The sequence below is a fragment of the Pelophylax lessonae genome, assembly GCF_965119305.1.
Source record: "Pelophylax lessonae genome assembly, chromosome: 5".
NCBI lineage: Eukaryota > Metazoa > Chordata > Amphibia > Anura > Ranidae > Pelophylax > Pelophylax lessonae.
In genome coordinates this window covers 527,400,911-527,428,390 of record NC_138772.1, presented here as the reverse complement: position 1 = coordinate 527,428,390, position 27,480 = coordinate 527,400,911, and the positions used below count along the sequence as shown (strand labels likewise).

The 27,480-nt window shown below is 46.8% G+C and overlaps 1 protein-coding gene across 1 annotated transcript in view; it reads left to right on the top strand.

Moving 5' to 3' along the window:
- The window catches only part of OC90 (otoconin 90), a 164,260-nt gene extending 150,882 nt beyond the window's left edge, over window positions 1-13,378 (top strand). Inside the window, exons 17-18 of the mRNA XM_082258098.1 lie at window positions 11,013-11,119; window positions 12,671-13,378. Of these exons, the coding sequence (XP_082114224.1) occupies window positions 11,013-11,119; window positions 12,671-12,996 (433 nt within the window). The 3' untranslated portion in view covers window positions 12,997-13,378. The remainder of the gene's footprint in view (window positions 1-11,012; window positions 11,120-12,670) is intronic.
- The last annotated feature ends 14,102 nt before the right edge of the window (window positions 13,379-27,480 follow it).

Here is a 27,480-nt window from a genome sequence, read left to right as displayed (position 1 = left end):
AAGGGCGTGCGGACTGGTGGAGCCAGGTGCCGCACCCCCTGGATGAAATTCCGCACCAAGGACTTGGTAGCTAAAGGTTTCTGAAAGAAGATTGCTAATGCTGAAACTTGACCCTTGATGGTGCTCAAGGCTAGCTTCTGCTCAACCCCTTGTTGCAAAAAAGCCAATATTCGAGTCACCGAATAGGTACGTGGAGGAAATCCTAAAGATTCGCACCACACAATATAAGTCTTCCATGTGTGATAATAGACCTTGCTGGAAGTCGCTTTCCTTGCTTTAATAAGGGTAGGAATGACTGAAGCTGACAAACCTCTGTCCTTCAGTACTTGGGTCTCAATGGCCAGGCCATTAAAACCAGCGACTGTAAAGCACGATGGTAAATTGGTCCTTGAGACCACAGACACTCCCTGAGACGAAGTTCCCACGGAACGTCTGCGACTAGCCTGTCCAAGTCGGCCAGGCCGGCTTGACGAGGCCAGCCTAGAATTTCTAGGACCACTGGTGCTGACTGGATCTGAACCAGGCGTCCCTAGAGCTATCTGGCCCTGACCATCCGAGAAAGTCTGGTCGTTTTCTGTTCCCACACATTTATCAGATACCTGATTGCTATCAGGAAGGGTGATCTTTTCTGGTTGAACCTCAGGGACCGAAGTCACCCGGCTAGAGGCTTCTTGGCCTGTCTGGTCAACCAGATCCGATTCCTGTGGGGAATTGAGACTAATCTTAGGAAAAGGTAAAGGAAAAGATCTATTCAGGGAACGGTGACTACCGCTCCCTGTAGTACTTAAATGTTGGAAGGGAAGAATCGCACCGGTAGTAGTAGTTGATGCTCGATCTAATGTCCTGAATACCGGTGAAAACGTCCCCCTACCCTCAAACCGGGTGGGGGCGCACCTTCAGGCTGTGTACTCCTTTGCTTCGGGTTTGGCTGAGTTGGTCCTCTGTTTGTCCGACCAGCCTTTCTTGAACCCTCCTGGAGGAGTCTTGCCTTTCCCGCTTGTTCCAGCCGGGCGTGCGAACCCTTTATGGGCGGTAAAGGTCCTCGCTTGTTGCGAGGTCCCTTAGCTTTAGCAGCCTGTGGCAAAAAAGTGCTCTTGCCCCCAGTGGCATCCTTAATGATTTCATCTAGGGTGGCCCCAAATAGACGATTCCCCTGAAAGGGGAGATTCGTCAAGGTCTTTTTGGAACCTAGGTCAGCTGACCAGCATTTTAACCACAGCACACGTCTGAGGATTACCGCTGACATAGATGCATGCCCTAATAGGGGAGTCAGATGTTTCCTGGGGAATATCTTTTCCCCTAAGGTCTTGGCGTACCAATCTCGCCCATTCCGTAAGTGTCTGGGAAACTAGACCAATAACAATTACTGGTCTAAATGCTGACCCTATCAGAGAGAAGATGGTGCGGGACTCTGCTTCCATCTTTCGATCCACCGGATCCTTAAAGGACGAAGTGTCCTCCACTGGGATAACCGTGGCTTTATTCAGCCTGGAAATAGGTGGATCCACCACTGGTGGTACCGTCCATTTCTTAATGATGGATTCCTCAAACGGATAGCGTCTAGCAATACGCTTGGAAATAGTAAAGGTATGTTTAGAATGCTCCCATTCTCCTTTAATCTTATTACCAAAACACTTGGGTACAGGAAAAACCTTCACCGTTTTGATGGGCTTGTTAGTACCAAAAGGAATCTCTGTATCAGTTGCTTCTGCCGGTAAAACCTCAAGTTTTAAGGTTTCCTGCACTGCCACAACTAGTGCGTCCCCCAATGCTTCTTCCTGAATTATAGCGGGAGAAGAAACGTCCTCCTCACTGTCTGAGGGAGCTTTACCTGAGGTAACAGCCCTTGCAGAGGGACCTGCAACTGCAGTGACCATCTCTGAATCTGAGTCAGAGGTGTCAGATAATATAGGGGTAGGCGGGGGTCGCTTCCTTGACCCTCGTCCCTGACAGGCCGCCTCCACCCGAGCCACCATAGACTCCAAAATTGCTGTAAATGCCTCTACACTCTGTGTACCGGCGGGTCCCGTGGCCCCCTCGAGGGAAACAGGTGGGGGAATTTGTGTGGCAGAGTCCATGATTATTCCAGTAACTTCCCGGATAATATAATTCAAAAATAAAAAACTTTTTTTTTTTTCACAGACCCCCAGCGCCACAAAAGCCCCTTAGTGTTACCTGCTAGAGATCCCTATCGATCGAGAGAGAGAGAGAGAGAGATAGACCCCCAGGCTCACCACTTGATGCTCAGAGTTTAACTGCAACAGGTTACAGCGCTGTCTTGACAAACAGGAAGTCTTTTGGCTGGCTGCCCAGGAAGAAAGGAGGCGGCTCCGCCCCTCTGCACGCCTTCCGGCGCCTCCCCTAGCTCCACGAGGTGTTTGGATCACCTCAAACATGGCCGCCCCCATGCTGGAGACACGAGGCTACGCCAAAATGGCGGCTCGTGCAATCCAGCAAAAAAAATGGCGGCGGCCTGTACCGAATAGCGGTGTGCTGCAGGGCACACAACACTATCTCTGCATGGGGATTTTTGGCGTGGTTGGCGGTACCGGCCCTGGCGGACCTCATGGCCGTTCGGAAGGCCTGCTATAGCTGGAGATTTGACTAGGAAGGCAGTCTACATGTCCGTGGCTTCTGACTGGTAGGTACCTTATTCTTATCACAGTAAGATTCCCAGACTGCCACTGATTACAATCTTTTAAACATGTATACAATTAGATTGTTAGCTCCCAAACCAAGCCTCCTGGCTTTTTGCACATAAAATCACACTCAAAGTAGGGGGATCTGTGCCATGTTATAGGATAGAGGGGGACTCTATCTTACCATACAGAGAGGGGCCCGCGTTCACCACAAGACCCGTCAGGGGGAAAAGGGGGAACATACTACTCACCATACCGGAACCAGGCGGGCACCAACTCCTGACAGTACCCCTCTCCACCGGGGCGGGAGGGCTGTCGACCAATACGGACGCCGTGACTCATGGTCTTTGGCGTTTCAGCGAGACGTTTAACTCGCGGGGTCAGTCCCTTAATGGGACTTTGTCGCGGCCGACCCAGCGCGGAGCTATGGCCTGCACGCGCTCGTAGGCTGAACTGGGGTGACCACCGGATCTCAACATCCAGCCCGTCGCCCAGTTCAGCTTTCTTGCTTGAAGATCTCACAGGAACACTGGAGAAAAAAGCTGTCTAAAAAATCTTTTTAAGAAAAAAATCTTGCCAGGACCGAAGATCCCAGCAAGGTATCTAGGTCCTTACTCCTAACTAGACAGAAAATAACTGATTTGCTGAGGCAGAGAGAGAGAGGATATACCCTCTGGGACTGCCCCTGGGGTGTGGCCAGAGCATTTTAATTTCCTGTCTAGTCCTGCTCCTGTGGAGGCAACATAACCCGAAGGTGCTGTATCACCGAGGACTACGTCTGTCAATGAGCGATAGAGAAATACTGGTTCCCTGACCATCATGTACTTTGGCTTAGGCACTTTGAGCACGTGAACCTGGAACAAACGAATGTTGACTTTTCTTTGACTTTCAATTGCTGCATGCATGTTCCAGGTCTTTGTCTCAAATGCAAGTCAGACACAGCCAGGGCTTTAGCATTTTCAGAAGAAAGAAGGACTTTGCTTTTCTAAAATTTGCCTTATCGTTGAAACATGACGAAGCCCCCGTTAACATTGAAATCGCCACCAAAGCCGCCAAAAGTAGTGCAGGAACTGCTTTTGAAAATCCGTGCGGCGCCGCAAAGTCTGCGTCGCACCGATTCGGACGTTGCTGGCAATAGGCTGCGATTTGTCAGATCGCCCCGCTGTGAACGGGGGCTCACTCACACTATGGAATAGTAACAAATGCGCGGATCCCGATCATGTGATTACCATGATAGCCAATAGTGATCACAGGAGGTTTGTTTGCAAAACACTGTAGTTTACAGTTACAGTGTATGAAAATAAATAAAATGCATTAAAAAGACAACAGCTAACCAGTTGATCTGCAGGAAGATTTACCCCCCTTCATGACCAGGACATTGTTTGCCATATGGTACTGCGTTACTTTAACTCACAATTGTGCAGTCATGCAATGATGTACCCAAATGAATATTTTTTTTCTCCCACAAATAGAGCTTTCTTTTTGGTGATATTTGATCACCTCTGCGGTTTTTTTTTTAACCACTTAAGCCCCAGAAGATTTTACCCCCTTTCTGACCAGGGGGTATTTTGCGTTTCGGCACTGCGTGATTTTAACGGACAATTGCGCGGTCGTGCGATGCTGTACCTAAACTAATTTGACGTCCTTTTTTTTCCACAAACAGAGCTTTCTTTTGGTGGTATTTGATCACCTCTGCGATTTTTTGATCATGCGCTATAATAAAAAAAAAGAGCGAAAATTTTGCAAAAATAACAATATTTTTCACATTTTTTTATATGAAATTCCCAAAAAAAATGTAAAAATCAAATTTTTTTAAAATTGTTAGCCAATTTGTTTTCTGCTACATATGTTTGGTAAAATAAATCACAATAAGCGTATTTTGATTGGTTTGCGCAAAAGTTATTGCATTTACTAACTAAGGGAAAGATTTTTGTCATTTTTGTTGTTTTTTTTTTAACGAGTAATGGCAGCGTTCTGCGATTTTTTTTTTTGCGGGACTGCGACATTGCGGCGGACAGATTGGACCCTTGACTGACATTTTTGACACTTTTGGGGTTACCAGTGACATTACTACAGTAATCAGTGCTATACATATGCACTGTTACTGTAAAAATGACACTGGCATGGAAGGGGTTAACTTTATTGGAGAGGGAGGGGTTAAGTGTGTCCCTAGGGGTGTGCTTCTAACTGTGCAGGGATGTGGCTGTGTGTGTAACAGCAGAGATCAACGGTCCTACATAGCAGGACCGTTAGATCAGTGCTTTTACACAGGGGAGAATGACAGGCGGCTTTGTTTACATTAGCCGCCTGCCTTTCTCCCTTCACATCGGACGATCGCGAGTGACCGGCGGACATCGGGTCCGCTGGTCACACGCACGGAGGTGTCCGTGAACGAGTCGGGGCCGGAGCGCGCCTCTGGTGCCGCGCGCTCGCCCGCTATTGCCTCCCAGGCTCAGTGACGTACCGGTACGTCACTTTGCCTGGCCGGGGCTGACCGCCGCAGTATATGTACTTGCGGCGGTCGGCAACCGGTTAAACAAAAAAAAAATTTTGTGAAAAAAAAAAAACTATTTTTTACATTCTGCTATAACACATCTCTAATAAAAAAAAAAAAAATTAAAAATCGAATTTCTTTATAAATTTAGGCCAATATGTATTCTGCTACATATTTTTGGGAAAAATCCCAATAAGCGTATATTGATTGGTTTGTGCAAAAGTTATAGCGTCTACAAACTATGGTGTTCACAGTATACTGGGATTTTTATTGATTTATTTTTTTATTAAACTGGTAATGGCGGCGATATTGCAGCAGACAGTCTGACACTTTTGACGCTTTTTGGGAACCAGTAACACTAATACAGTGATAAGTGCAAAAAATATGCACTGTCACTATACTAATCACACTGGCTGGGAAGGGGTTAAACATCTAGGGAAATCAAAGGGTTAAATGTGTGCCTAACCAGTGTTTATATGTACTATGGGTCAGAGGCGTAACTAGAACCTTCAGGGCCCCAATGAAAGAAACCTTGAAGGGCCCCCTGACCCCCCCCCCCCCATCAGTCCCATGGCCCTTTCCTCTGGTCCTGCAGCCCTCCCCACTGATCCTGTGGCCCTTTACTCCTGTTGTGGGACCCTTCCTACTGTATTGGGGCCCCCCAGGGTGGCAGAAAGCAAAATATGTCACCAACACACCAGGAAACTCCATAGAGGGGTCCAAAGCAGTGGGAGACCTACCAGGATTGCAAAGGTTGCACTTGCGACCTGGCCTTGATGTTCTGCCACCCTGGGGGTCCCCAGCCTCCTCTTGCTGTCCTGCCCCTGCTATTGACAGCGCTGGTCTGGTATCTGTCTCCTTGGCAGTGGCGGCAGTCTATTTGGACACAGTGCTGGTGACATTATGTGGCTGATGGGTCCATGCAGGGAAAGGCTGCCACTATTGGTTGTGGACAGCTGAGTTCCCAGTTGGTCACATAGCAGCGGTAACGCTGTATAACCTTCTCTGTTGACATGCCGATTTGGATGTGATCCAGGTGATGCTCCCAGTCAGATCTGAAAAACACAATATTTATTAGAGTCAAGAGTACAATCACACATATACAGTATCTCACAAATATTTTTCATGTGACAACACTGAAGAAATGACACTTTGCTACAATGTAAAGTAGTGAGTGTACAGCTTGTATTACAGTGTAAATTTGCTGTCCCCTCAAAATAACTCAACACACAGCCATTAATGTCTAAACCGATGGTAACAAAAGTGAGTACACCCCCAAGTGACAATGTCCAAATTGGGCCCAATTAGCAATTTTCCCTCCCCAGTGTCATGAGACTCGTTAGTGTTACAAGGTCTCAGGTGTGAATGGGGGAGCAGGTGAATTAAATTTGGTGTTATCGCTCTCACTCTCTCATACTGGTCACTGGAAATTCAACATGGCACCTCATGACAAAGAACTCTTTGAGGATCTAAAAAAAAAGAATTGTTGCTCTACATAAAGATGGCCTAGGCTATAAGAAGATTGCCAAGACCCTGAAACTAAGCTGCAGCACGGTGGCCAAGACCTTACAGTGGTTTAACAGGACAGGTTTCACTCAGAACAGGCCTCGCCATGGTCAACTAAAGAGGTTTAGTGCACGTGCTCAGCGTCATATCCAGAGGTTGTCTTTGGAAAATAAACGTATGAGTGCTGCCAGCATTGCTGCAGAGGTTGAAGGGGTGGGGGGTCAGCCTGTCAGTGCTCAGACCATACGTCGCGCACTGCATCAAATTGGTCTGCATGGCTGTCATCCCAGAAGGAAGCCTCTTCTAAAGATGATGCACAAGAAAGCCTGAAAACAGTTTGCTGAAGACAAGCAGACTAAGGACATGGATTGGATTACTGGAACCATGTCCTGTGGTCTGATGAGACCAAGATAAACTTATTTGGTTCAGATGGTGTCAAGCGTGTGTGGCGGTAACCAGGTGAGGAGTACAAAGACAAGTGTGTCTTGCCTACAGTCAAGCATGGTGGTGGGAGTGTCATGGTCTGGGGCTGCACGAGTGCTGCCGGCACTGGGGAGCTACAGTTCATTGAGGAAACCATGAATGCCAATATGTACTGTGACATACTGAAGCAGAGCATGGTCCCCTCCCTTCAGAGACTCGGCGGCAGGGCAGTATTCCAACATGATAACGACCCCAAACATGCCTCGAGGGGTCAGAAGCTGAGGGTAAAAGTGATGGACTGGCCAAGCATGTTTTTTTCTCAACTCTATTGAGCATCTATGGGGCAACCTCAAACGGAAGGTGGAGGAGCGCAAGGCCTCGAACATACCCAGCTCCGTGATGTCATCATGGGGGAGTTGAAGAGGACTCCAGTGGCAACCTGTGAAGCTCTGGTGAACTCCATGCCCAAGAGGGTTAAGGCAGTGCTGGAAAATAATGGTGGGAACACAAAATATTGACACTTTGGGCCCAATTTGGACATTGTCACTTAGGGGTGTACTCACTTTTGTTGCCATCGGTTTAGACATTAATGGCTGTGTGTTGAGGCCCTCTAGTTCCTCCTGTATTGAACTGTATTGTAACTGTATTGTCTTCCCTCAAATTGTAAAGCGCTGCGCAAACTGTTGGCGCTATATAAATCCTGTATAATAATAATAATAATTAATGGCTGTGTGCTCCATGCATGTTGTTGCCTCTGATCAATGAAACCACTATCATATTTAGCTCATGTTCACATTGGTCCGATTTGACATGCGATTTAACATGTCAAACCGCATGTCAAATCAGAGCCAATTGCCGGCAAAGGCACTGCCTGAAACGTTGCGACGCTGACTTCGCAGCGCCGCACCAATTACCAAAAGTAGTTTCTGCACTACTTTTGGTGACTTCAGGGGGCAATTTCAATAGACATCTGTGCAGGAACCCTCACAGACATCTGTGAAATCGCCCATGAAGTCGGACTGAAAATGCCGGGCTGAACTGTATGATTTCAAACCTGCCCTCAGTGTGAACCTAGGCTTACCATTAGATCTGACTAGGAGCATCACCTGGATTGCAAAGCAATTAGCATTTCAGAGAAGTCTCCACCACTCCTAAGCAACCCGCAGGGAGCTAAACTGTATACAACCAATTGTGCTGGCCTTCTTGTGCAGGAGCCCATCAGCCCCATAAAGTAACCAGCACTGGGTCCTAATGCGCTGTGCTGCTGCCATGGAGACAGAGCTGTCAATAGCAGGGGCAGGACCCTGGTTGTTTGGCCACTGGTAGTTCTGCCACTGGTCCATAGTGGGAGGATTCCCCCATCCACCTGCAATGTGTAGATGGGGGAATTGGATCATATTTTTTTTTTCATTCAACTTAATAGTAATTGTAATTCAACTAAAAAAGTAATTAATGCATGGGCTACCTAAAATATAAGGCCGGCCATAGACCGTTCAAATCTTGGCCAGTTCAGCAGGAACTGGCTGAGATTTGAACTATGTATGGGCAGGCTGAATGTACTGAGTTGATCCATCGTTCAACTTGGGTACAACCAGCCTGGTGAATTCTCTTATGATTATCGCTAGCGGTTGCTATAGCTGCTAGCGAAAATCACTGTTTGTTGGGAGCAGATAATGGCTCAGCAGGAGGGACTTAAGCCTCGTACACACGTACCGATTGTCGGCCGTAAATATTCGGCCGACGACCGATCGGCCGATTGTAGGCTTGTTAGTATGATGCTTCCGACAGCCGACAGCGCATTTTCGGCCGAACAGAATCTGTTGTGCAGGCATTAAAATTTTTGTCGGCCAACACCAGAACGGCCGATTGTTCGCCAGTCAGTACAGAATTCGGCCGACAAACAGCCGATTAGCAAGACTGGGCATGCTCAGAAAAGAAAAAACACACGGAAAGTTAACCATCACATGACATCACTTCTGCAGTCGGCTGTTGTTGGCCGACAAAATTCGTGTGCAGTCTTTTGCAGTTTTCAGCCGACAGGACAGCCCTGACCAAAAGACGGCCGATCGTTCGGCCGACGTTCGCTACGTGTGTACGGGGCTTTGCTTTACTGGGCTATGTAAGAGTGTCATAGACATTCGGCTCAACTGCAGTCACCAGTCTCTGAAGTTACAGGCTGATTCTCCTGTCCTCCCGATGGGAGAAATCAGTCTGTTTTTTCAAACTGCCATTGAGATAATGGGAGGCCCCCCCCCCCCCCACAGTGGTGGAACTCCAGGGCCTGGTCGCAAATGCAACTTCTGCAACCCTGGTAGTTCTGGTACTGCTATGTGTGGCATTTTTTACTAAGGGATGCTTTGCAGGGACAGAAAATCCATTACACCTCTGCTGACAGAACAGATTTCTGCCTTGTTTACATAGGCCAGGGGGGTGGAGCCCTTTTATGTGACCTGCAACCTCCTGCTCTGGGATGGCGGGTCAGCAAGCCCAGATTGTGGGTTCCTGACATACCATCCCAGATCATCAGTATTCTGAATGGAGCTGGTGGAGGGAACAGAGTCGCATATGTCTATTCTTCCTGTATAGTGCCGACTCCTGTCACAGGCGGAGTTATACTAATTGCACTCTGCCTGGGAAAGCAACAGCCGGCAATACATGTAGCAAAGGAGATTCCTGAATGGAAGATTTTTATTAAAGGTCAGTTTAAATTATAGAATCACAGTGTGTATATGGACATATCTCTTCTACAGTGGTTACTGGGCTGAGTTAACACTGATGTGCTGCAGTTTACCCACACCGCAAGTGCAGCACAGTGCACCTGTATCTTCCCTGCGGGCTACCTGCACTGAGCCTGTTCTGTTATTACCTGCGAGTTTGGTGCACTTTCTGAAACTGCACCACATCTGCAGGATATAATAGAAGTCGATGGCAAAGTGCATCTTACCCGCAGGAAAGCCACAGGCGCACTGCACTGCACCCGCGGTGTGGGTAAACTGCAGCACATCAGTGTGAAAGCAGCCTTAGGCCCCTTTCACATGACCGGTCTGATTGGGTCTGCCTGTCCATTTTTCAGGTGTACCAAATCAGATCCTCCATTCACCTCTATGTAGCGGCAGATGTAAACGGACTTGTGTCTGTTTACACCCACCTACCTCCAATCCGATCCACGAAAAAAACCAGAAGGGGATCCATCACCTTCCATCTGGGCAGATCAGAGGGCCCAGAGAGTAGAGCGGGCTGTGTCCGTGTCCACTCTGCATATGCAGAATGGACACAGAACTGTCATCTGCCAGCTCCGCTCATTGTGGCCAACGACAGGTTACTGAGTAGCTTAAGTGGCCTTCACTCTTCAAAAGGTTGGGCACCCTTGACATAGGCAGAGCTCTGTTCTTTCCTTGCCGATCAGCAGGTGCCGAAAACCCACTGATCGGCTTGTGCTGTGAAAATCATGGCGTGTGCGTGTGCTCCCCCTGCCCAGAAGTCCCGAATCTTGTACCTAGTAAGTGATCCGGCACAGGAGAGCCACTCTGCTGCCGTATAACTTACATGCGGTCAGCAAGCGGTTATATGTTAAATAGACATAATATAATTTTTTCAAATTGCATTATTCAGCTTGATGAGCAGAGTATTTATGGAAAAAGAATGGTAAATATAAAGGTTTTGGGGTTGTTTTACCAAAACCAGGGAGTGCAAAATCTGGTGGAGGTCTGCATAGAAACCAATCAGCTTCCAAAAATTTTTTGTCAAAGTTTAATTGAACAAGCTGAAGTTAGAAGCTGATTGGTTTCTATGCACAGCTGCACCAGATTTCGCACTATCCAGTTTTTGGTTATATGTTGTTAAAAATGTAAAAATGATTCAAGTGTGTATAATGCGGCTAAATTTGGACATAAAGAAATCAGTAACCTCTGAGCAGGTCATAACAAAGTGTCTCTTTTACTCTTCTTTAGCTGCTGTTTCTCCCACCAATGCTGCATAGAGCATCTTAAGAAGATTGGCTGCCCCCCGGATAGGAATGTGCGCTCCGAGGTCATGTGCATGGACAGCAAACCCACATGTAAGCTCATTGTCACCTTTTTAAATCTTCACAGTTCTGTCTAATGCCCCGTACACACGTACTGATCGTCGGCCGAACGATCGGCCGTCTTTTATCCAGGGATGTTGTGTCTGTTGAAAACTGCAAAAGACTGCACACTAATTTTGTCGGCCAACAACAGCCGACTGCGGAAGTGATGTCATGTGATGGTTAACTTTCCTTGTCTTTTTTCTTTTCTGAGCATGCCCAGTCTTACAAATCTGCTGTCTGTCGGCCGAATTCTGTACTGACTGGCGAACAATCGGCCGTTCTGGTGTTGGCCAACAAAAATGTTAGTGCCTGCACGACAGATTCTGTTCGGCCGAAAATGCACTGTCGGCTGTCGGAAGCATCATACTAACAAGCATACAATCGGCCGATCGGTCGTCGGCCGAATATGTACGGCCGACGATCGGTACGTGTGTACGGGGCATTAGTGGCCAGAATCGTCACAATTCACCATCTCCTTAAAATAATTGTGATCGTTCATTGGTGGAAAGAAAATGCTTGTCTCAAGAAACAGGATTTAACAGGTGGATGATCTCACAAAAAAAACAAAACATAAAGAGTACTTGTAAAAACAACCAACTTTATTCTTTAGGTCTATAAAATGATAGGGGTACATAGATGATATCTAAACACATACCACAAATATAACGAGTATTCCAGAACAACAACCCCAACCATCATATTCCTAAATACGGTAATTATATTAGCAACACATACTTCCAAAATAATGTCAAATAAATGTCTGTCAAGGCTTTTTACCCATATAAAGTGTTGGCAAAGATCCACAAAGCAAGATTCCAACCTGTTTCTCCATGATGGGCTTCTTCAGGGGAATAATGGACCACGCTACGTTCACTTGGATGTTTGGAAAGACACTTAAGCAGTCAAAGGATTCTGCTAGACAAACCATAAACTTTTCTGTCCCTTAAGGGGGTCTGCCTATGGAATTACTTTCTCCTATGATCCTCAATTGAGCTGAGGAAGAAAGAAGTTAAGTGAGGGGGGTTTCCTTCGATGAGCGTTACACATCACAGGGGCCACAATTTAAAACAAGAGATATGTCCAATTTTGGTCTCATTTGACCACAGCACTTTCTCCCAGTCCTTTTCTGAATCATTGTGATGTTCATTTGCAAACTTCAGACAGGCCTGTACCTGTGCCTTCTTGTGGAGGGGGACCTTGCGGGCACTGCAGGATTTCAGGTGGGGGGGGGGTGTAGGTAGGGTTAGTGGGGCCTCGTCAACAAGGTTGTATGGGGCCCCCATGATTTCTAACAGCAGCCCTGGTGACAGGTTCTTGTTAATGCCACCAGATCACTTTCATCTGACAGCCGCCAGTCGGCTTGTCAGATTTATTCACACTCCCGCCAGCTTCAGCAAGGTCAAGTGTCTGCTTTCTAAAAAAAAAATATCATTTTGGGGGTGTTTGTACAGTTCAGGTTTTTTTTATATGTTTTAAATTATGATCTGTATAAGTGAGAATGTATGAGAGGTGCTTATGCTATTGTATTTCTACTTGTCTTAGGTGTGGGCTGGAGTATCTGTGACAGGCTGCTGTGTACCTGTGACAAAGCCGCAGCGGAATGCATGGCTGCTGCGCCAGTCAATGACACTCTGCGAGCTTTAAACAGGAGTCGGTGCCAGGGGGAGACCCAACCACTGTGCAGGCAAGGGAGCGAGGAGGAGAAGCCAGAACGAGCCATTAAGCCACAGTCAGAGAGCTCCAGCTCGGAAGAGAGCAGTGAAGAACAACGTCCAATGAGAGACATAGTGCAGGCTGGGAACTCTGGGTCACTGGTGCCCAGGGGAGGCAGACGGACACGCTCACTGGTTAACAGAAGGAAAAATTAGAGCAGGAGAGGTATACCATAAAAATGTAAATTCCAATTAGATTTTTTTTGTTAAACTGATGTCCTTGTGCAAATAGGATGAGTAGCATCGCTTTCCATGCGTGGAGTAGTAAAATGTAATACAATATGAAGCCTCATTCAGCATTTTCAGATGGTTGTTTATCCTGAGATCTCATAGCTGGCATTCTGATCCTGACTCACTGAATAAGCATGCAGCCAGTGAGGTCTAAAGAATCTGAACTCATGTCTTGCGTACTTGTTCTGGCTCTGAAACTTACTAGGTAGTAAGGCCAGAATAAGCATAATAGCTTTGAAGCCTGCAGCTTTAAAGACTTTGGGCTCGTTTCTTTATAAAATGGTCCCCCCAAGCAGTATTAAAATCAAAAAAGGCCCCTGCTGCAGTACTGATCTTCTTTCTGGAAATACAGTGCCTTGTGAAAGTATTCGGCTCCCTTGAACTTTGCGACCTTTTGCCACATTTCAGGCTTCCAACATAAAGATATAAAACTGTAATTTTTTTGTGAAGAATCAACAAGTGGGACACAATCATGAAGTGGAACGAAATTTATTGGATATTTCAACCTTTTTTAACAAATAAAAAACTGAAAAATTGGGCGTGCAAAATTATTCAGCCCCCTTAAGTTAATACTTTGTAGCGCCACCTTTTGCTGCGATTACAGCTGTAAGTCGCTTGGGGTATGTCTCTATCAGTTTTGCACATCGAGAGACTGAAATTTTTGCCCATTCCTCCTTGCAAAACAGCTCGAGTTCAGTGAAGTTGGATGGAGAGCGTTTGTGAATAGCAGTTTTCAGTTCTTTCCACAGATTCTCGATTGGATTCAGGTCTGGACTTTGACTTGGCCATTCTAACACCTGGATATGTTTATTTGTGAACCATTCCATTGTAGATTTTGCTTTATGTTTTGGATCATTATCTTGTTGGAAGACAAATCTCTGTCCCAGTCTCAGGTCTTTTGCAGACTCCATCAGGTTTTCTTCCAGAATGGTCCTGTATTTGGCTCCATTCATCTTCCCATCAATTTTAACCATCTTCCCTGTCCCTGCTGAAGAAAAGCAGGCCCAAACCATGATGCTGCCACCACCATGTTTGACAGTGGGGATGGTGTGTTCAGGGTGATGAGCTGTGTTGCTTTTACGCCAAACATAACGTTTTACATTGTTGCCAAAAAGTTGGATTTTGGTTTCATCTGACCAGAGCACCTTCTTCCACATGTTTGGTGTCTCCCAGGTGGCTTGTGGCAAACTTTAAATTACACTTTTTATGGATACCTTTAAGAAATGGCTTTCTTCTTGCCACTCTTCCATAAAGGCCAGATTTTTGCAGTATACGACTGATTGTTGTCCTATGGACAGAGTCTCCCACCTCAGCTGTAGATCTCTGCAGTTCATCCAGAGTGATCATGGGCCTCTTGGCTGCATCTCTGATCAGTCTTCTCCTTGTATGAGCTTAAGGTTAGAGGGACGGCCAGGTCTTCGTAGATTTGCAGTGGTCTGATACTCCTTCCATTTCAATATTATCGCTTGCACAGTGCTCCTTGGGATGTTTAAAGCTTGGGAAATCTTTTTGTATCCAAATCCGGCTTTAAACTTCTCCACAACAGTATCTCGGACCTGCCTGGTGTGTTCCTTGTTCTTCATGATGCTCTCTGCACTTTAAACGGACCTCTGAGACTATCACAGTGCAGGTGCATTTATATGGAGACTTGATTACACACAGGTGGATTCTATTTATCATCATTAGTCATTTAGGTCAACATTGGATCATTCAGAGATCCTCACTGAACTTCTGGAGAGAGTTTGCTGCACTGAATGTAAAGGGGCTGAATAATTTTGCACGCCCAGTTTTTCAGTTTTTTTATTTGTTAACAAAGTTTGAAATATCCAATAAATTTCGTTCCACTTCATGCTTGTGTCCCACTTGCTGTTGATTCTTCACAAAAAATTACAGTTTTATATATTTAGGTTTGAAGCCTGAAATGTGGCAAAAGGTCGCAAAGTTCAATGGGGCCGAATACTTTCGCAAGGCACTGTAAATCCTACCACATGTCCTCAGTCTTCCAGATTGAACGATGGCCAGTGCCATTCTAGCTCGGATACTGAGTGCATACAATGGATGCAGGGTGTCATGGATCGGCCCCCAAGGGGGCATCGTCACCATGTCCTGCACTGAGTGTATTGATGCAAGAGTCATCACATCAGTGTGGATATGTGAATCACTCAGGACTACCAACTGCTGGAAAGATCCAAAGAAAAAAGAACCTTATAACGGGGGCTTTATAAACAAGCCAGCGGCCAAAGCATCAATATTCCTACCCTGTGTCATATCATCCATTCCACAGTGACCCTTCTCACCTGCTGCTGGGTATATGGGCAATGGACACACCACACAAATCCATAAGCAAAAAATGGCCAGCACACAAATAATAGAATCTCATATTTAATGAGATCTTAGTTACATAGTAGTTGAGGTTGAATAAAGACAATAGTCCATCCAGTTCAACCTGTGTAGGTGTGTGTGGCCGTAATCATCTCACATACCCCTAAATGTTTTGATCCTTGAGATCTTATTAGCAAAGAAAAATATCAGAGATTTTTTTATTATTTTTTTGCTTAAATATTCTTATCCTGACAGGCTCTGATTGCTCTATTCTGATGGACCCCATAAATATTCTTCTCTGGGGGTCTGGATTTCTGCCATAAAGGACCATCATTGTAACAAAGATAAGGTTGATGAGGCATGCAATGTACTAACACAAGATACTGTATTTACATATCAGCTGCAATAAGTTTTTAATGAGTTTCTTAAAAATGTTTATGTGCATCTTTTTTTTTTTTTTAACAATAGTGGTGTGATCCTAAATCCTGACACATTATTTGTGAATTTTTATTTTTTGGATTGAATATTTTATGAGAAATCCTTTAAATGTAAATATGTTTTGATGCAAACATTTCATAAAGACCTTTACAAAACCGTGTTTTGAGTGCTAAAATATTTATTTTGCTCACACACGCATCCAACTCCAGCCAAAAATGTTTATTGCATTGGTTGTCAGTAGGAAGAATGCAAACTTTACAGTGGTGATCAGAACACTGCCCCTACAGAAAAATAAAGTGTAATCTGTGACAGGGTGCAGGCTTTGTCAAGTGGCATTAGTCCTGAAACCATGCAGTCAACATTAAATGGGAGGTCGATCAACCACAGCTCAGGGAACCCTTGCAACCTCTGGAGGAACCCTGGTTGAGAATAGCTGGACCATAGTAGTGGTGGGGGTCCAAAGATGAAGTCATACAGGTGACACATTGGCAGTGGAAGTGTGAATTGGGAGAGCCCTCCACACCACTTACCTCTGTGGAATCTCTCCCTCACTTGCTATAAACACTGCCATTTTTCTCTCCCGAGCGAGGATGCCGATATCTTGCTGGCCTGGCTAGAAAGGTGTTCACATTTGGGACTGAGACACCTGCATATTCCACATAAATCAGCGCTCCTCTCTTATACCTGGCTAGAAAGGGACTGATTCCATAGAGTCTTGTACAAAGAATGGCCAAGTTGTGGGCAGTGTCAGGATCACCCCGTGACATTGGCCTCATGTGCAGACCCTGTCATCATTAAAGGATTATTAGCTACATTCATTTGTAAAAACTATTATTTATTAAAAAAAACGAATCTTTAAATCTTGTTAATTTAATAACCTATCAGGACTAGACCACACTGGACATTGGAGGTCATTGCTTTACTTTCTTCATCCATCCGCAAGCTCCCAGTGTTTGCCAATGCCCAACTGGCTTACGGTGCTGTGGGGAGGAGGCAGAGTGCCCACCATTACTGTAAAAAGGCCTTGGCTGGAATAAAACGCCATGTCTTAGACCAGGGATCTCAAACTAGTTACCCTCCAGCTGTTGCAGAACTACAATTCCCATTAAGCATTGTAAGGCTGACAGTTACAAGCATGACTCCGATAGGCAGAGGCATGATGGGACTTATAGTTTCATAACAGCTGAAGGTCTGCCAGTTTGAGACCCCTGTCTTTGTCCTGGCCTGTCATAGGTTTGGCAATGGAAGACTGGAGAGGGACGAAAGGAGACCTTTACAATCTCCGAAATAGAAGATCTACTGGCAATGATATAAGCTTTTTCCTTCTGGTTAATATCCTTCCTTGATATACTTCTCCAAGGAGGGACCACACAGATGTTATCCTTCGAAGAGTAGCTACTCAAGGCATTTCTTGCATGGAGGTTCAGCTGACCAGCATTTCAGTCAAAGAATCATGCACATGGAATAGAGAGAAAACTCATCCTGGAGATTTGGCTAAATGTATAAGCCAAGCCATTTACGCAGTAGCTTAGGTAAAGATCTAAATGACTGTAGACAGAGGCATCTGTAAGGATAGATGGGAATAAAATAAGTGTGCGCTCCAGAAATTTGTACAAGTGACAAAAAAGAAAATGCTATATAAGCAAGGTGTAAATAACTTAAATCCACCAAAGAAAAACTACTATCACAATAGCTGTGTTTGGTGACAATTAGTGTAACAACACCCCATAAAGTGTAGATATCCCACACTGAGAAGAAACAAATGGCAAAAACTTTCCACAAAGTTTGCACAAATAGGGAAAGAAAGTCCTTTCGGACACAAGTTCATTGGTTTCTTCAAATTAAATTTCCAGTGAAGAGTGAATGTGTCCAAAACACTTGTATCTTCACCCAAGGACAGGGTGGGGCATGCATTGTGGATGGCTCCTTACCAAAAAAATACCAATATTTGGCAGTCAAGATGAATCGACGGCCTGTATCCTCACAGTGTATCGTCCCCTCCTTTCCATATACACCTCGTGCTTGTGCTAATTGTCACCAAACACAGCTTTTGTGATGGTAGTTTTTTCTTTGGTGGATTTAAGTTAGTTACACCTTGCTATTTCTTATATAGCATTTTCTTTTTTGTCACTTGCACAAATTTCTGTAGAGCGCGCTTATTTTATTCCCATTGATTGCATTCCTTAGTTCTTAGAGTTTAAGTGCTGCCTCCCCAACACACAGGTTAGCGCACTTATAATATACACTATCTGTAAGGATAGACCTGAGCCATACCCTTAGTTCAGACAACAATGGTCTGGCAGACTGCCATAGCTAAGACTCTGGGTTGCATGGCATGGCACACCAAAGAAAAGAAAGCCTTAAGGAAGGCATCCAACCTCTTATCTGTCGGGTCTTTGAGCACTGGATTATCCTTCAAGGTAGCTGTGAGCAGGACTGTTAAGGCAATAAAAGTCAGGATCCACCACAGGAAGCACCCATTTGCTAAGGACATTTTCTTAAGTAGGATACTGTTGGACAAAACATTTGGGAGGGGTGAAAATCTTCTTTATGTGAGGCCACTCTCTATACAGGTCAGGTTCCAGCAATGAGTACACCTGAAAAGCTAGTTTTAGTAATTTAATAAACCCCCCTATTGGACACCTTAGGGTGAGTCGACTTTGGCTGCTATAATGCTAAAAAGTGTACAGCATCAATAAGGGAACAACAACAGGTGCAATAGCACCCCATTAGGTGTGTCCGATTAGCGACAATTGTGCCCAATTTAAAAATGGATTATCCTGGCTCTTTCCACAACCACTGGAAAGGTCATCAGGGGTTACCAATGCACCCAAACAAGCACACCCTGGGCTAAATGTTTAAAAGGGCTTTCAGCCTGTACTCACCACTTCAGTAGGCAGGATAAAATTAGGAATTAACCAAATTCTGGCTTCATCCCCCACAATGGGCTCTCCCCTGCAGGGGTCTTCAGAGAAAGGACTTTGCACCAGGCAGATCACAGTCCTAGTCCTGTATAGCACCCTTTGGCTAACTATGCACATTGTGCTCCATGCTAAGCAGAGCGCCCACAACACTGTTTAGTGTAAAGCAACATTACAGACCAACCCCACATCTTAAACCTGGTGGGATCCCGGTACAGTCCCCCACAGCTCTGTCAGGAAGTTCACTGACCTGAAAGATGCATGGAAAGCCATGATGCAGCCTGGTGATAGAAGAATCAACTTGGAATAATAACATCATCCAGAAATAGAGAGAGAGAAATCGAGAGAGAGTTCCATCAACTAGCTTGGGCTAACTACAAGTGGGATTGATTATGAAGTGGGGATGTGCAAGCACCTTTTGTTTTTTTTTCAGGGTCCTTTCACCTTAAAGTAGCTGCATAAAATCCAGTCTTAATGTTTAAAGAGCCTGTGTTGTATAAAACTAGGAAAAATTGGATTGTTGACTTACCGTAAAATCCATTTCTCTGATGTTCATTGACGGACACAGCTCCTGATCTTCTTAACCACTAGGTTATACTGCCCCCTACAGGAGTAGGACACTAGGCAGAAAAAAAGTCTGGATAGGCCTATGGCCAGTACTAGGGGGTATACTCCCTCTCTCTGCTATAGGAACTCAGTTTTGTTACAAGCAGTGTCAGAAGAATTACAACTCCACAGAGGGGTGGGTGCTGTGTCTGTCAATGAACATCAGAGAAATGGATTTTACGGTAAGTCAAAAAACAAATTTTCTATTTCGTTCATTGACGGACAAAGCTCCTGATCTTCTTAACCATTGGGACATCCCAAAGCAGTGTTAAACATGAGTAGTAGGAACAGCGAAAAAGAAACTCCCAAGGATAACTATATAGCCAACCAGGTAAACAGGAGCTCAACCAAAACAACTGAAGATCACCTGAAAAAAAAAAAAACAATACACCCTCAAAGAGGACCAGGTTCTCTAAACAGCAGCCCTCAAAAGCCTTGTGGCCAAAGGAAGCATCCGCAGATGCCAACACGTCCACTTAATAGAACTTTGTGAAAACGTGTGCCAACGACCAGGTGGCCTCCTTGCAAACCTGCGTCACTCATGCCTGATGACGGAAGGTCCAGGAGGCACTGAGCGCCCGAGAAGAATGTGCCTTGACAGGGAAAGGTGGACCCTTGATGGATTAGATCTGAATCACCATCTGTCTGAACCATCTGAAATTGGTCGCAGAGAAAGTGGACAACCCTTTCCGAGGCCCATCCGTGAGCACAAATAGTGAGTCTGACTTCCTAAAAGACTACGTAGCTGCCAGGTACACCCTAACTGCCAGGGCCACATCCAAGGCATGCAAATCAATTTTCTTCAGATGTTTTGGCCTGGGACACGGAGAAGGCAACACAATGTCTTCATTCAAATGAAAATAAGAGACAACCTGAGGAAGGAACGACGAACATAGGCGAAGAACCACCTTATCTCTGTGAACCACCATGTAAGGTGAACGACAGGATAACGCCGCCAATTCTGACACCCTGCGCGCAGAGGTGATAGCCACCAAAAAGACCACCTTCCAGGACAGTGTACAGTAAGCTGGGGAATCTCCCGAAGATTCTCAAAAGAAGGCTTCTGGAAGACTGAGGGCACCAAATTGAGGTCTCAAGGTAGCAAAAGAGGCCGCACTGGAGGGGTTAAGTGCCTAACTCCCTGAAGAAAAGTACATACCAGGGAGTATGTGGCCAGGGACCGTTGAAAGAAGACCGCTAAGGCCGACACCTGACTCTTGACAGTACTTAAGGCCAGTTTCTGCTCAAACCCCCATTGAAGGAAGGTCAAGATCCGAGCCACCGAAAAAGAGCGTGGATGAACCCCATGAGACTCACACCACGCAATACACGTTTTCCACGTACAATGGTAGTTCTTCCTAGAAATAGATTTCCTAGCTTTTAACAGCGTTGGAATCACAGACTCAGACAAAACCTCTATCCATCAGCACCTGGCATTCAACAGCCAAGCCGTAAAAGCCAGGAACTGTAAAGAGGATGTAGGATTGGTCCTTGGGACAGCAGATCCTCCCTAAGAGGAAGCTTCCAAGGAACGTCGGCGACCAGCCGAACCAGATCGGCGTACCAAGCTCGGCGAGGCCAGTCAGGGGCCACTAAGATGACCGGAATCCCTTCTGCCTCTATCCTGCGTAGAAGTCTTAGCAGAAGCTTGAGAGGAGGGAAGACAAAAATCAGACGATACTGACCCATTGGGACCACCAGCACATCTGTGGCATCCGCCAGAGGATCCTGTGACCAAACCACAAACCTCTACCCTTTCTGTTGAGCCAAGAAGCCAACAGATCCACCTCAGGGATGCCCCATCGGAGACACAACTGATGAAACACCTCTGGATGAAGGGACCACTCCACGCCTGCCGACTTAGGTATTCTGCCTACCAGTTTTCCACCCCTGGAATGTGTATGGCGGAGAGGGCTGAAATTAACTGTTCTGCTTACCTTAGAATGCTGGCTACCTCTAGAGCCGCCAGGACACTTCTTGTGCCCCCCTGGTGATTGACATATGCTACAGCCGTGGCATTTTCTGACTGAATGTGTACAGGACATCCCTGAAGATGATCCGTCCAGAGTTCCAGGCACAGTCTGATCGCTCAGAGTTCCAAGACATTGATCGGTAATCTGGACTCTTTCAGAACGAAGCCACCATATCAGGGACTCTTTCATTCCACAGCTCAGCCAGATCTGATCTGATTGTCCAGAGACCGGGGATTCTTGTCCCATTTGGCCAGAATCTCCCTGCAGGGACCTCGTATGGAACTGCGCAAACTGAACAGCTTCTAAAGTAGACACCATCAGGCCCACACCCAAGTCAGGAGGGATGACCATCTGCTGGACAGCAGGAGATGAATTGCAGCCTGAAGTTTCTGGAGTTTGTCCAGAGGAAGGAGCTCTCTGGTTAAGGCCGATTCCAGAGTCAGACCCAGATAGTTCAGCTTTGTGGATGGAACCAGAGCAGACTTCTGAAAATTCAGAATCCAGCCAAAGTCCCTCAAAGCTCGTATGGAGATTTCCAGGTTTTTCATCAGAGCAGTAGGAGACTATGCACGCAGAAGGAGGTCGTCCAAGTAGCCCAGTACCGCGATCTCCCATTGGCGTAACAATGCTAGCACTGGGGCCAACACTTTCGTGAATACTCGAGGAACGGAGGCGAGACCAAAGGGTAACGCCAAAAACTGATAATGCTCCTCTCCCACGGCAAAGTGGAGGAAGCGCTGGTGACCAACACATGTTGGAATGTGAAGATAAGCGTCCTTGATGTTGATGGAGGCAAAAAAATCCCCCTGATGCAGGGAAGTCACCACTGTTCGAATGGACTCAATTATGAACTTCTGCACCCGCACAAAGCAGTTCACAGAGCCTTGAGGTCCAGAATTTGACGTGCCTTGCCTTCCTTCCTGGGGACTGTAAACAGGTTTGAGTGAAAAACCCCTGAAACCATTCTGAAATGGAAATTGGGACAATCACCCTTTGAAGTAAAAGCTCTTGCACCGCCCCAAAAAGAGCCTGTAAGCGGACTGCGGACAGTCGCATGTTGGAAGGAAGGGTAGGGTAAGAATGAAACTCGATCTTGTAGCTGGACCGTATGACCTCATGGACCCACTTATCTTGTACCAGGGAAGTCCACGGGTCTAGGAACCAGCGAAGACGTCCCCCCACCCCATATATGGGTGAGGGCGCACCTTCCTGCTGAAGGGGCCTTGTCCGCGTGTCTGGAGAAGCCTGCTCTTGACTTGCCAGACAAAGTTCGCTTGGACCCTCCAGAGGAGGCCCCGAAGGGCTTCGATCTCTTCTCAGTCGACCCTAAGGGATGAAAAAAGTTCTTATGAGCCGAGGAGGGGGGCCGCGTCTACGATGAGGTCCTTGCCCTTAGTAGCCTGTGGAAGAAAGATACTCTTCCCCCCTGTGAGACCTTTAATGATGTCATCCAGGGTAGCACCAAACAGGCGATGTCCTTGAAAGGGAAGATCAGACAGGCCTTTTTAGAAGTCTGGTCCGCAGACCAGCATTTGAGCCAAAAGACATGCCGAAGGACCACTGTCAATAGAGAGTGGAGCCACTAGGGGAGCCGCATCCAAAGAGGCATCACAGATAAACCGCAGCCCCTGGACCAGCTGGTCAGCCAGCTCAGCAAAGGTAGGGGGGAGCTACTCCCCCTCCAGGTCACAGTGCAAAAGCTTAGCCCATTCACGACACCAGGGCAATGGTGAATATCGACCTTAGTGCTGAACCAGCGAGGGTGTACATATTGCGGGCCACAGCCTCCGCCTTACTGTCAGCAGGATCCTTAAAGGCCAGGGACTCTTCAACCGGAATCATGGTTGCCTTGTTTAATCTGGAAACCGGAGGGTCCACCACCGGTGGAACAGTCCACTTCTTAGGAAGAGACTCCTCATAGGGGTATTGCCTAGCAACTCGCTTAGGGACCCCAAGGGGACACTTTGTTCGTCCCCACTCTTTAGTGACAATTCTGTCAAAATAGGAGGGGAAAGGGAACACCTTTGCCGCCCTGGATGGCTTGTGAGTGCCAAAAGGAACCTGCGACCTGCAACTTTAAGTCTCAAGCACAGAGACAATTTGTGCGTCCACCAGCGCCTTTTCGTGCACCGTTTCAGAAGTGGAGGAATCCTTCTCACTATCTGAAGATTCAGGGCATGTAGTCGCAGACCCAGCAGGGTGACCCACATCCGCGATGGCCAAATAAGATTCAGGATCTGGTGAGACAGATAAGGCAGAAGGCAGGGGGAAAGTTATGCCAGCCCGTCGCCCAAAAGCCACCTCCATCCGGGACAAAAAGGACTGCAGGACCGTCGTCAGTGCATCGATGGATGGATGGGACCCGGAGGTCCCCGCAGCCCCAGAGAGGGGATCAGGTGGGGAGATGTGCTCCAAAGACTCCATGAGTCACCAGGGGGATCCCACAAACAAGTGTAAAACACTGCTAAGGGACACCCCCACTGCTCTGGCAGCAACACCCAGTTGCCAGTCACAGAGCACCATCGATCCCCAGCAGAAAGGGAGAGGATCCCGCCAGACTTACCACCCCACAGAAACCAGGCAACGCAGCCACCAGGAGAATCTGCACTGCACGATCAGGAAACAAAAAGGATCCAGGACTCAGCACCAGGGGATGAGGAGGGGCTCCCACTGCCTTAAATGCCACTCAGAAGGCTCCACAGACATGGCCGCTGCTGTTTTCTATGGCAGACCACCACAAAATGGCCCCCAGACTACACAAAACACAAACATGGCCGCTGTGCATTGCAGCACAAGGCTACAACAAAATGGCGGCCCCGTATGGCACCACAAGGCTCCCAGGAGCCAGGAGGGATCCCTAGGCCTCGGACAGGTCCAGGCAGGACAAGGGGGCCTGGCAGGAGCTCCCACCAGGTACAACCCCCCCTGCACAGCCGATTGTCCAGTCACCGGCGGCGCACCCCCCCCCGGGCCAGCATAACGCTTTGTCCCCACCCCAGGAGGTGGACCAGATTACTCACACAGCCCCAGCATAAGTTGAGGGGGGGTAGAATGGGGGGGGGGACAGATGTAGGGGGGGTGCCTGATGGGAAGGAGGGGAACCCGGGGGTCGGACTGTTCCATGGAGGGGCCCACGTCCACCCCAAAATCCTCCAGAGAGAAAGGGGGGACAGCTACTCACCATACCAGGAACCAGGCGGGCACCACTCCAGATAGAACCCCTTACCATCAAAACAGGGGGCTGCCGGCGAGAAGGAATGCTGCGTCTTGGGCTGAGAACCGGTAGTATGCAACCTCGCTAGGCGTTTAACTTGCAGGGCAGCCCCCTTGGGTGGGGCGATGTCGCGGCTAACCTAGCGTGGAGCGGAGGCCTGCACACGCTCGCACGCCAGACTGGGGGTGACTACTTGATCTAGATTATCCAGCCCGTCGCCAAGTCTGGCAGTTGATCGTAGATCTCACAGGAAAATAACAGGAGAAGAAAAATCTATCTAAAAAGAAAAAAATTGCCAGGACCAGAGATCCCAGCAAGCAACTAGGTCCTTACTCCTGACTAGGCAGAAAAAAACGTAGTACCTATAGCAGCGAGAGGGAGTTAACCCCCTGGGGCTGCCCATAAAAGCTGCCAGACTTTTTTCTGCCTAGTGTCTAACTTCTGTAGGGGGCAGTATAACCCAATGGTTAAGAAGATCAGGAGCTGTGTCCGTCAATGAACAAAAGAGAAATACATTTAATAATAATAATGAGCTGCATTCAGTTCAGCTTTAAGTGCCTTTCTGAGACTGTAATGATCTTCATGCACTATTTTAAGTACGGTTTAAGCAAACGAGGATTTCTTGGAAAACACTGGGAGGCTCTGCTATAATAGCAGGTCATAGCAAAAATTATCTTTCCAAGCAATTTCCAGGAAAGCAAAACGACTGTTCAGTCAAGAATTACAGTCAGGAAGATATGGACATAACTCTACATTATACTTCATTCAATATTATGAATCAAAATTAATTTCATTTGTCTAGCTGCAATGCTCTGATTGGCTCAATGAAGAGCATAGACTTCAGCAGGCCTTTGTGGGAAGATTGTTTGGACTCCAAGGCCTAGCACTATTCCCCTTTAGCAGTAACCTGCGTGGTGGCAAACCTTATTTTCTGCCTCCCTATTCCTCCTTCCTTTCTTTGAGATATTGCACTGGCACTTTTATTTTTCAATCGTTTTTATTGAAATAAGAAAACCATAGGGTACAGAATTATAGTGGAGGCAGAGGCATCCGCCCAGGGCATGGGTGTACACAAACGTACAGTGTTATAAATGTATTTTTGTAAAATCTTACCGTAAAATCCTTTTCTCTTAGCTCATTGACAGACGTAGTCCTCGGTGATACACCACCTTCGGGTTATGTTGCCTCCACAGGAGCAGGACTAGACAGGAAATTAAAAAGCTCTGGCCACACCCCAGGGGCAGTCCCAGAGGGTATATCCTCTCTCTCTCTGCCTCAGCAAATCAGTTATGTGAAAAAGCAGTCTTTAGAGATTTTAACCCAACTCAAAAAAACAGAGGGGCAGGGACTACGTCTGTCAATGAGCTAAGAGAAAAGGATTTTACGGTAAGATTTTACAAAAATCCATTTTTCTCTAGCGCTCATTGACAGACGTAGTCCTCGGTGATACACCACCTTCGGGACGTCCCAGAGCAGTATCACAACTGAGGGGTGGGAAAATGGAAATCAAATCCCAATCTAGAAGGCCCAACCGGTGCCAACTAGAAGTTTACAATGCTCATCCTTAATGATGAGACTCAACAAAAAAAGAGAAAACAATTTTTTTTTTTTTTTTCAAACAGAAAAAAACCCTCGAGGTAGACCACCGGTCTCCTCAAATTGCGGCCTGCAAAACCTTGCGGCCAAATGAGGCATCCGCCGATGCCGTCATATCAATTTTATAGAATTTTGTAAAGGTATGTACCGACGACCAGGTGGCCGCCTTACATACCTGGACCACTGACGCCTGATGGCGAAAGGCCCAGGAAGTACTGAGCGCTCGAGTGGAGTGCGCCCTAACAGGGAACGGAGGACTCTGACCCTTAATAGAATAAGCCTGTACCACCGTTTGTCTAATCCATTTGGCAATGGTCGCGGCAGATGCAGGCAAACCCTTTCTGGGGCCATCCGTGATCACAAAAAGTGAATCCGTCTTACGGAATGATTCCGTAGCTTTCAGGTATACCCTGATTGCCCGAACCACATCTAAGGAATGCAACGCATGTTCCCGATGATGCTTGGGCTGAGGACACAAGGAAGGTAGTACAATATCTTCATTCAGATGAAAATCTGAAACCACCTTGGGAAGAAAAGATGGCTTAGGATGAAGTACTACCTTATCCCTATGAATCACTAGGTATGGGGACTGGCATGATAATGCAGCCAGTTCTGACACCCTGCGAGCAGAAGTAATAGCCACCAAGAAGGCCACTTTCTGGGATAAAGTAAGCAAGGGAATCTACCTGATGTTTTCAAAAGGAGGTTTCTGTAGAACCGACAAAACCAAATTAAGATCCCAAGGCGGTAAGGGCGCGCGGACTGGAGGAGCCAGGTGCCGCACCCCCTGGATGAAATTCCGCACCAAGGATTTGGTAGCTAAAGGCTTCTGAAAGAAGATTGCTAATGCTGAAACTTGACCCTTGATGGTGCTCAAGGCTAGCTTCTGCTCAACCCCTTGTTGCAAAAAGGCCAATATTCGAGACACCGAATAGGTACGTGGAGGAAATCCTAAAGATTCGCACCACGCAATATAAGTTTTCCATGTGTGATAATAGACTTTGCTGGAAGTCGCTTTCCTTGCTTTAATAAGGGTAGGAATGACTGAAGCTGACAAACCTCTGTCCTTCAGTACTTGGGTCTCAATGGCCAGGCCATTAAACCCAGCGACTGTAAAGCATGATGGTAAATTGGTCCTCGAGACCACAGACACTCCCTGAGACGAAGTTCCCACGGAACGTCTACGACTAACATGTCCAAGTCGGCCAGGCCGGCTTGAGGAGGCCAGCCTAGAATTTCTAGGACCACTGGCGCTGATTGGATCTGAACCAGGCGTCCCTAGAGGTATCTGGCCCCGACCATCCGAGAAAGTCTGGTCGTTTTCTGTTCCCACACATTT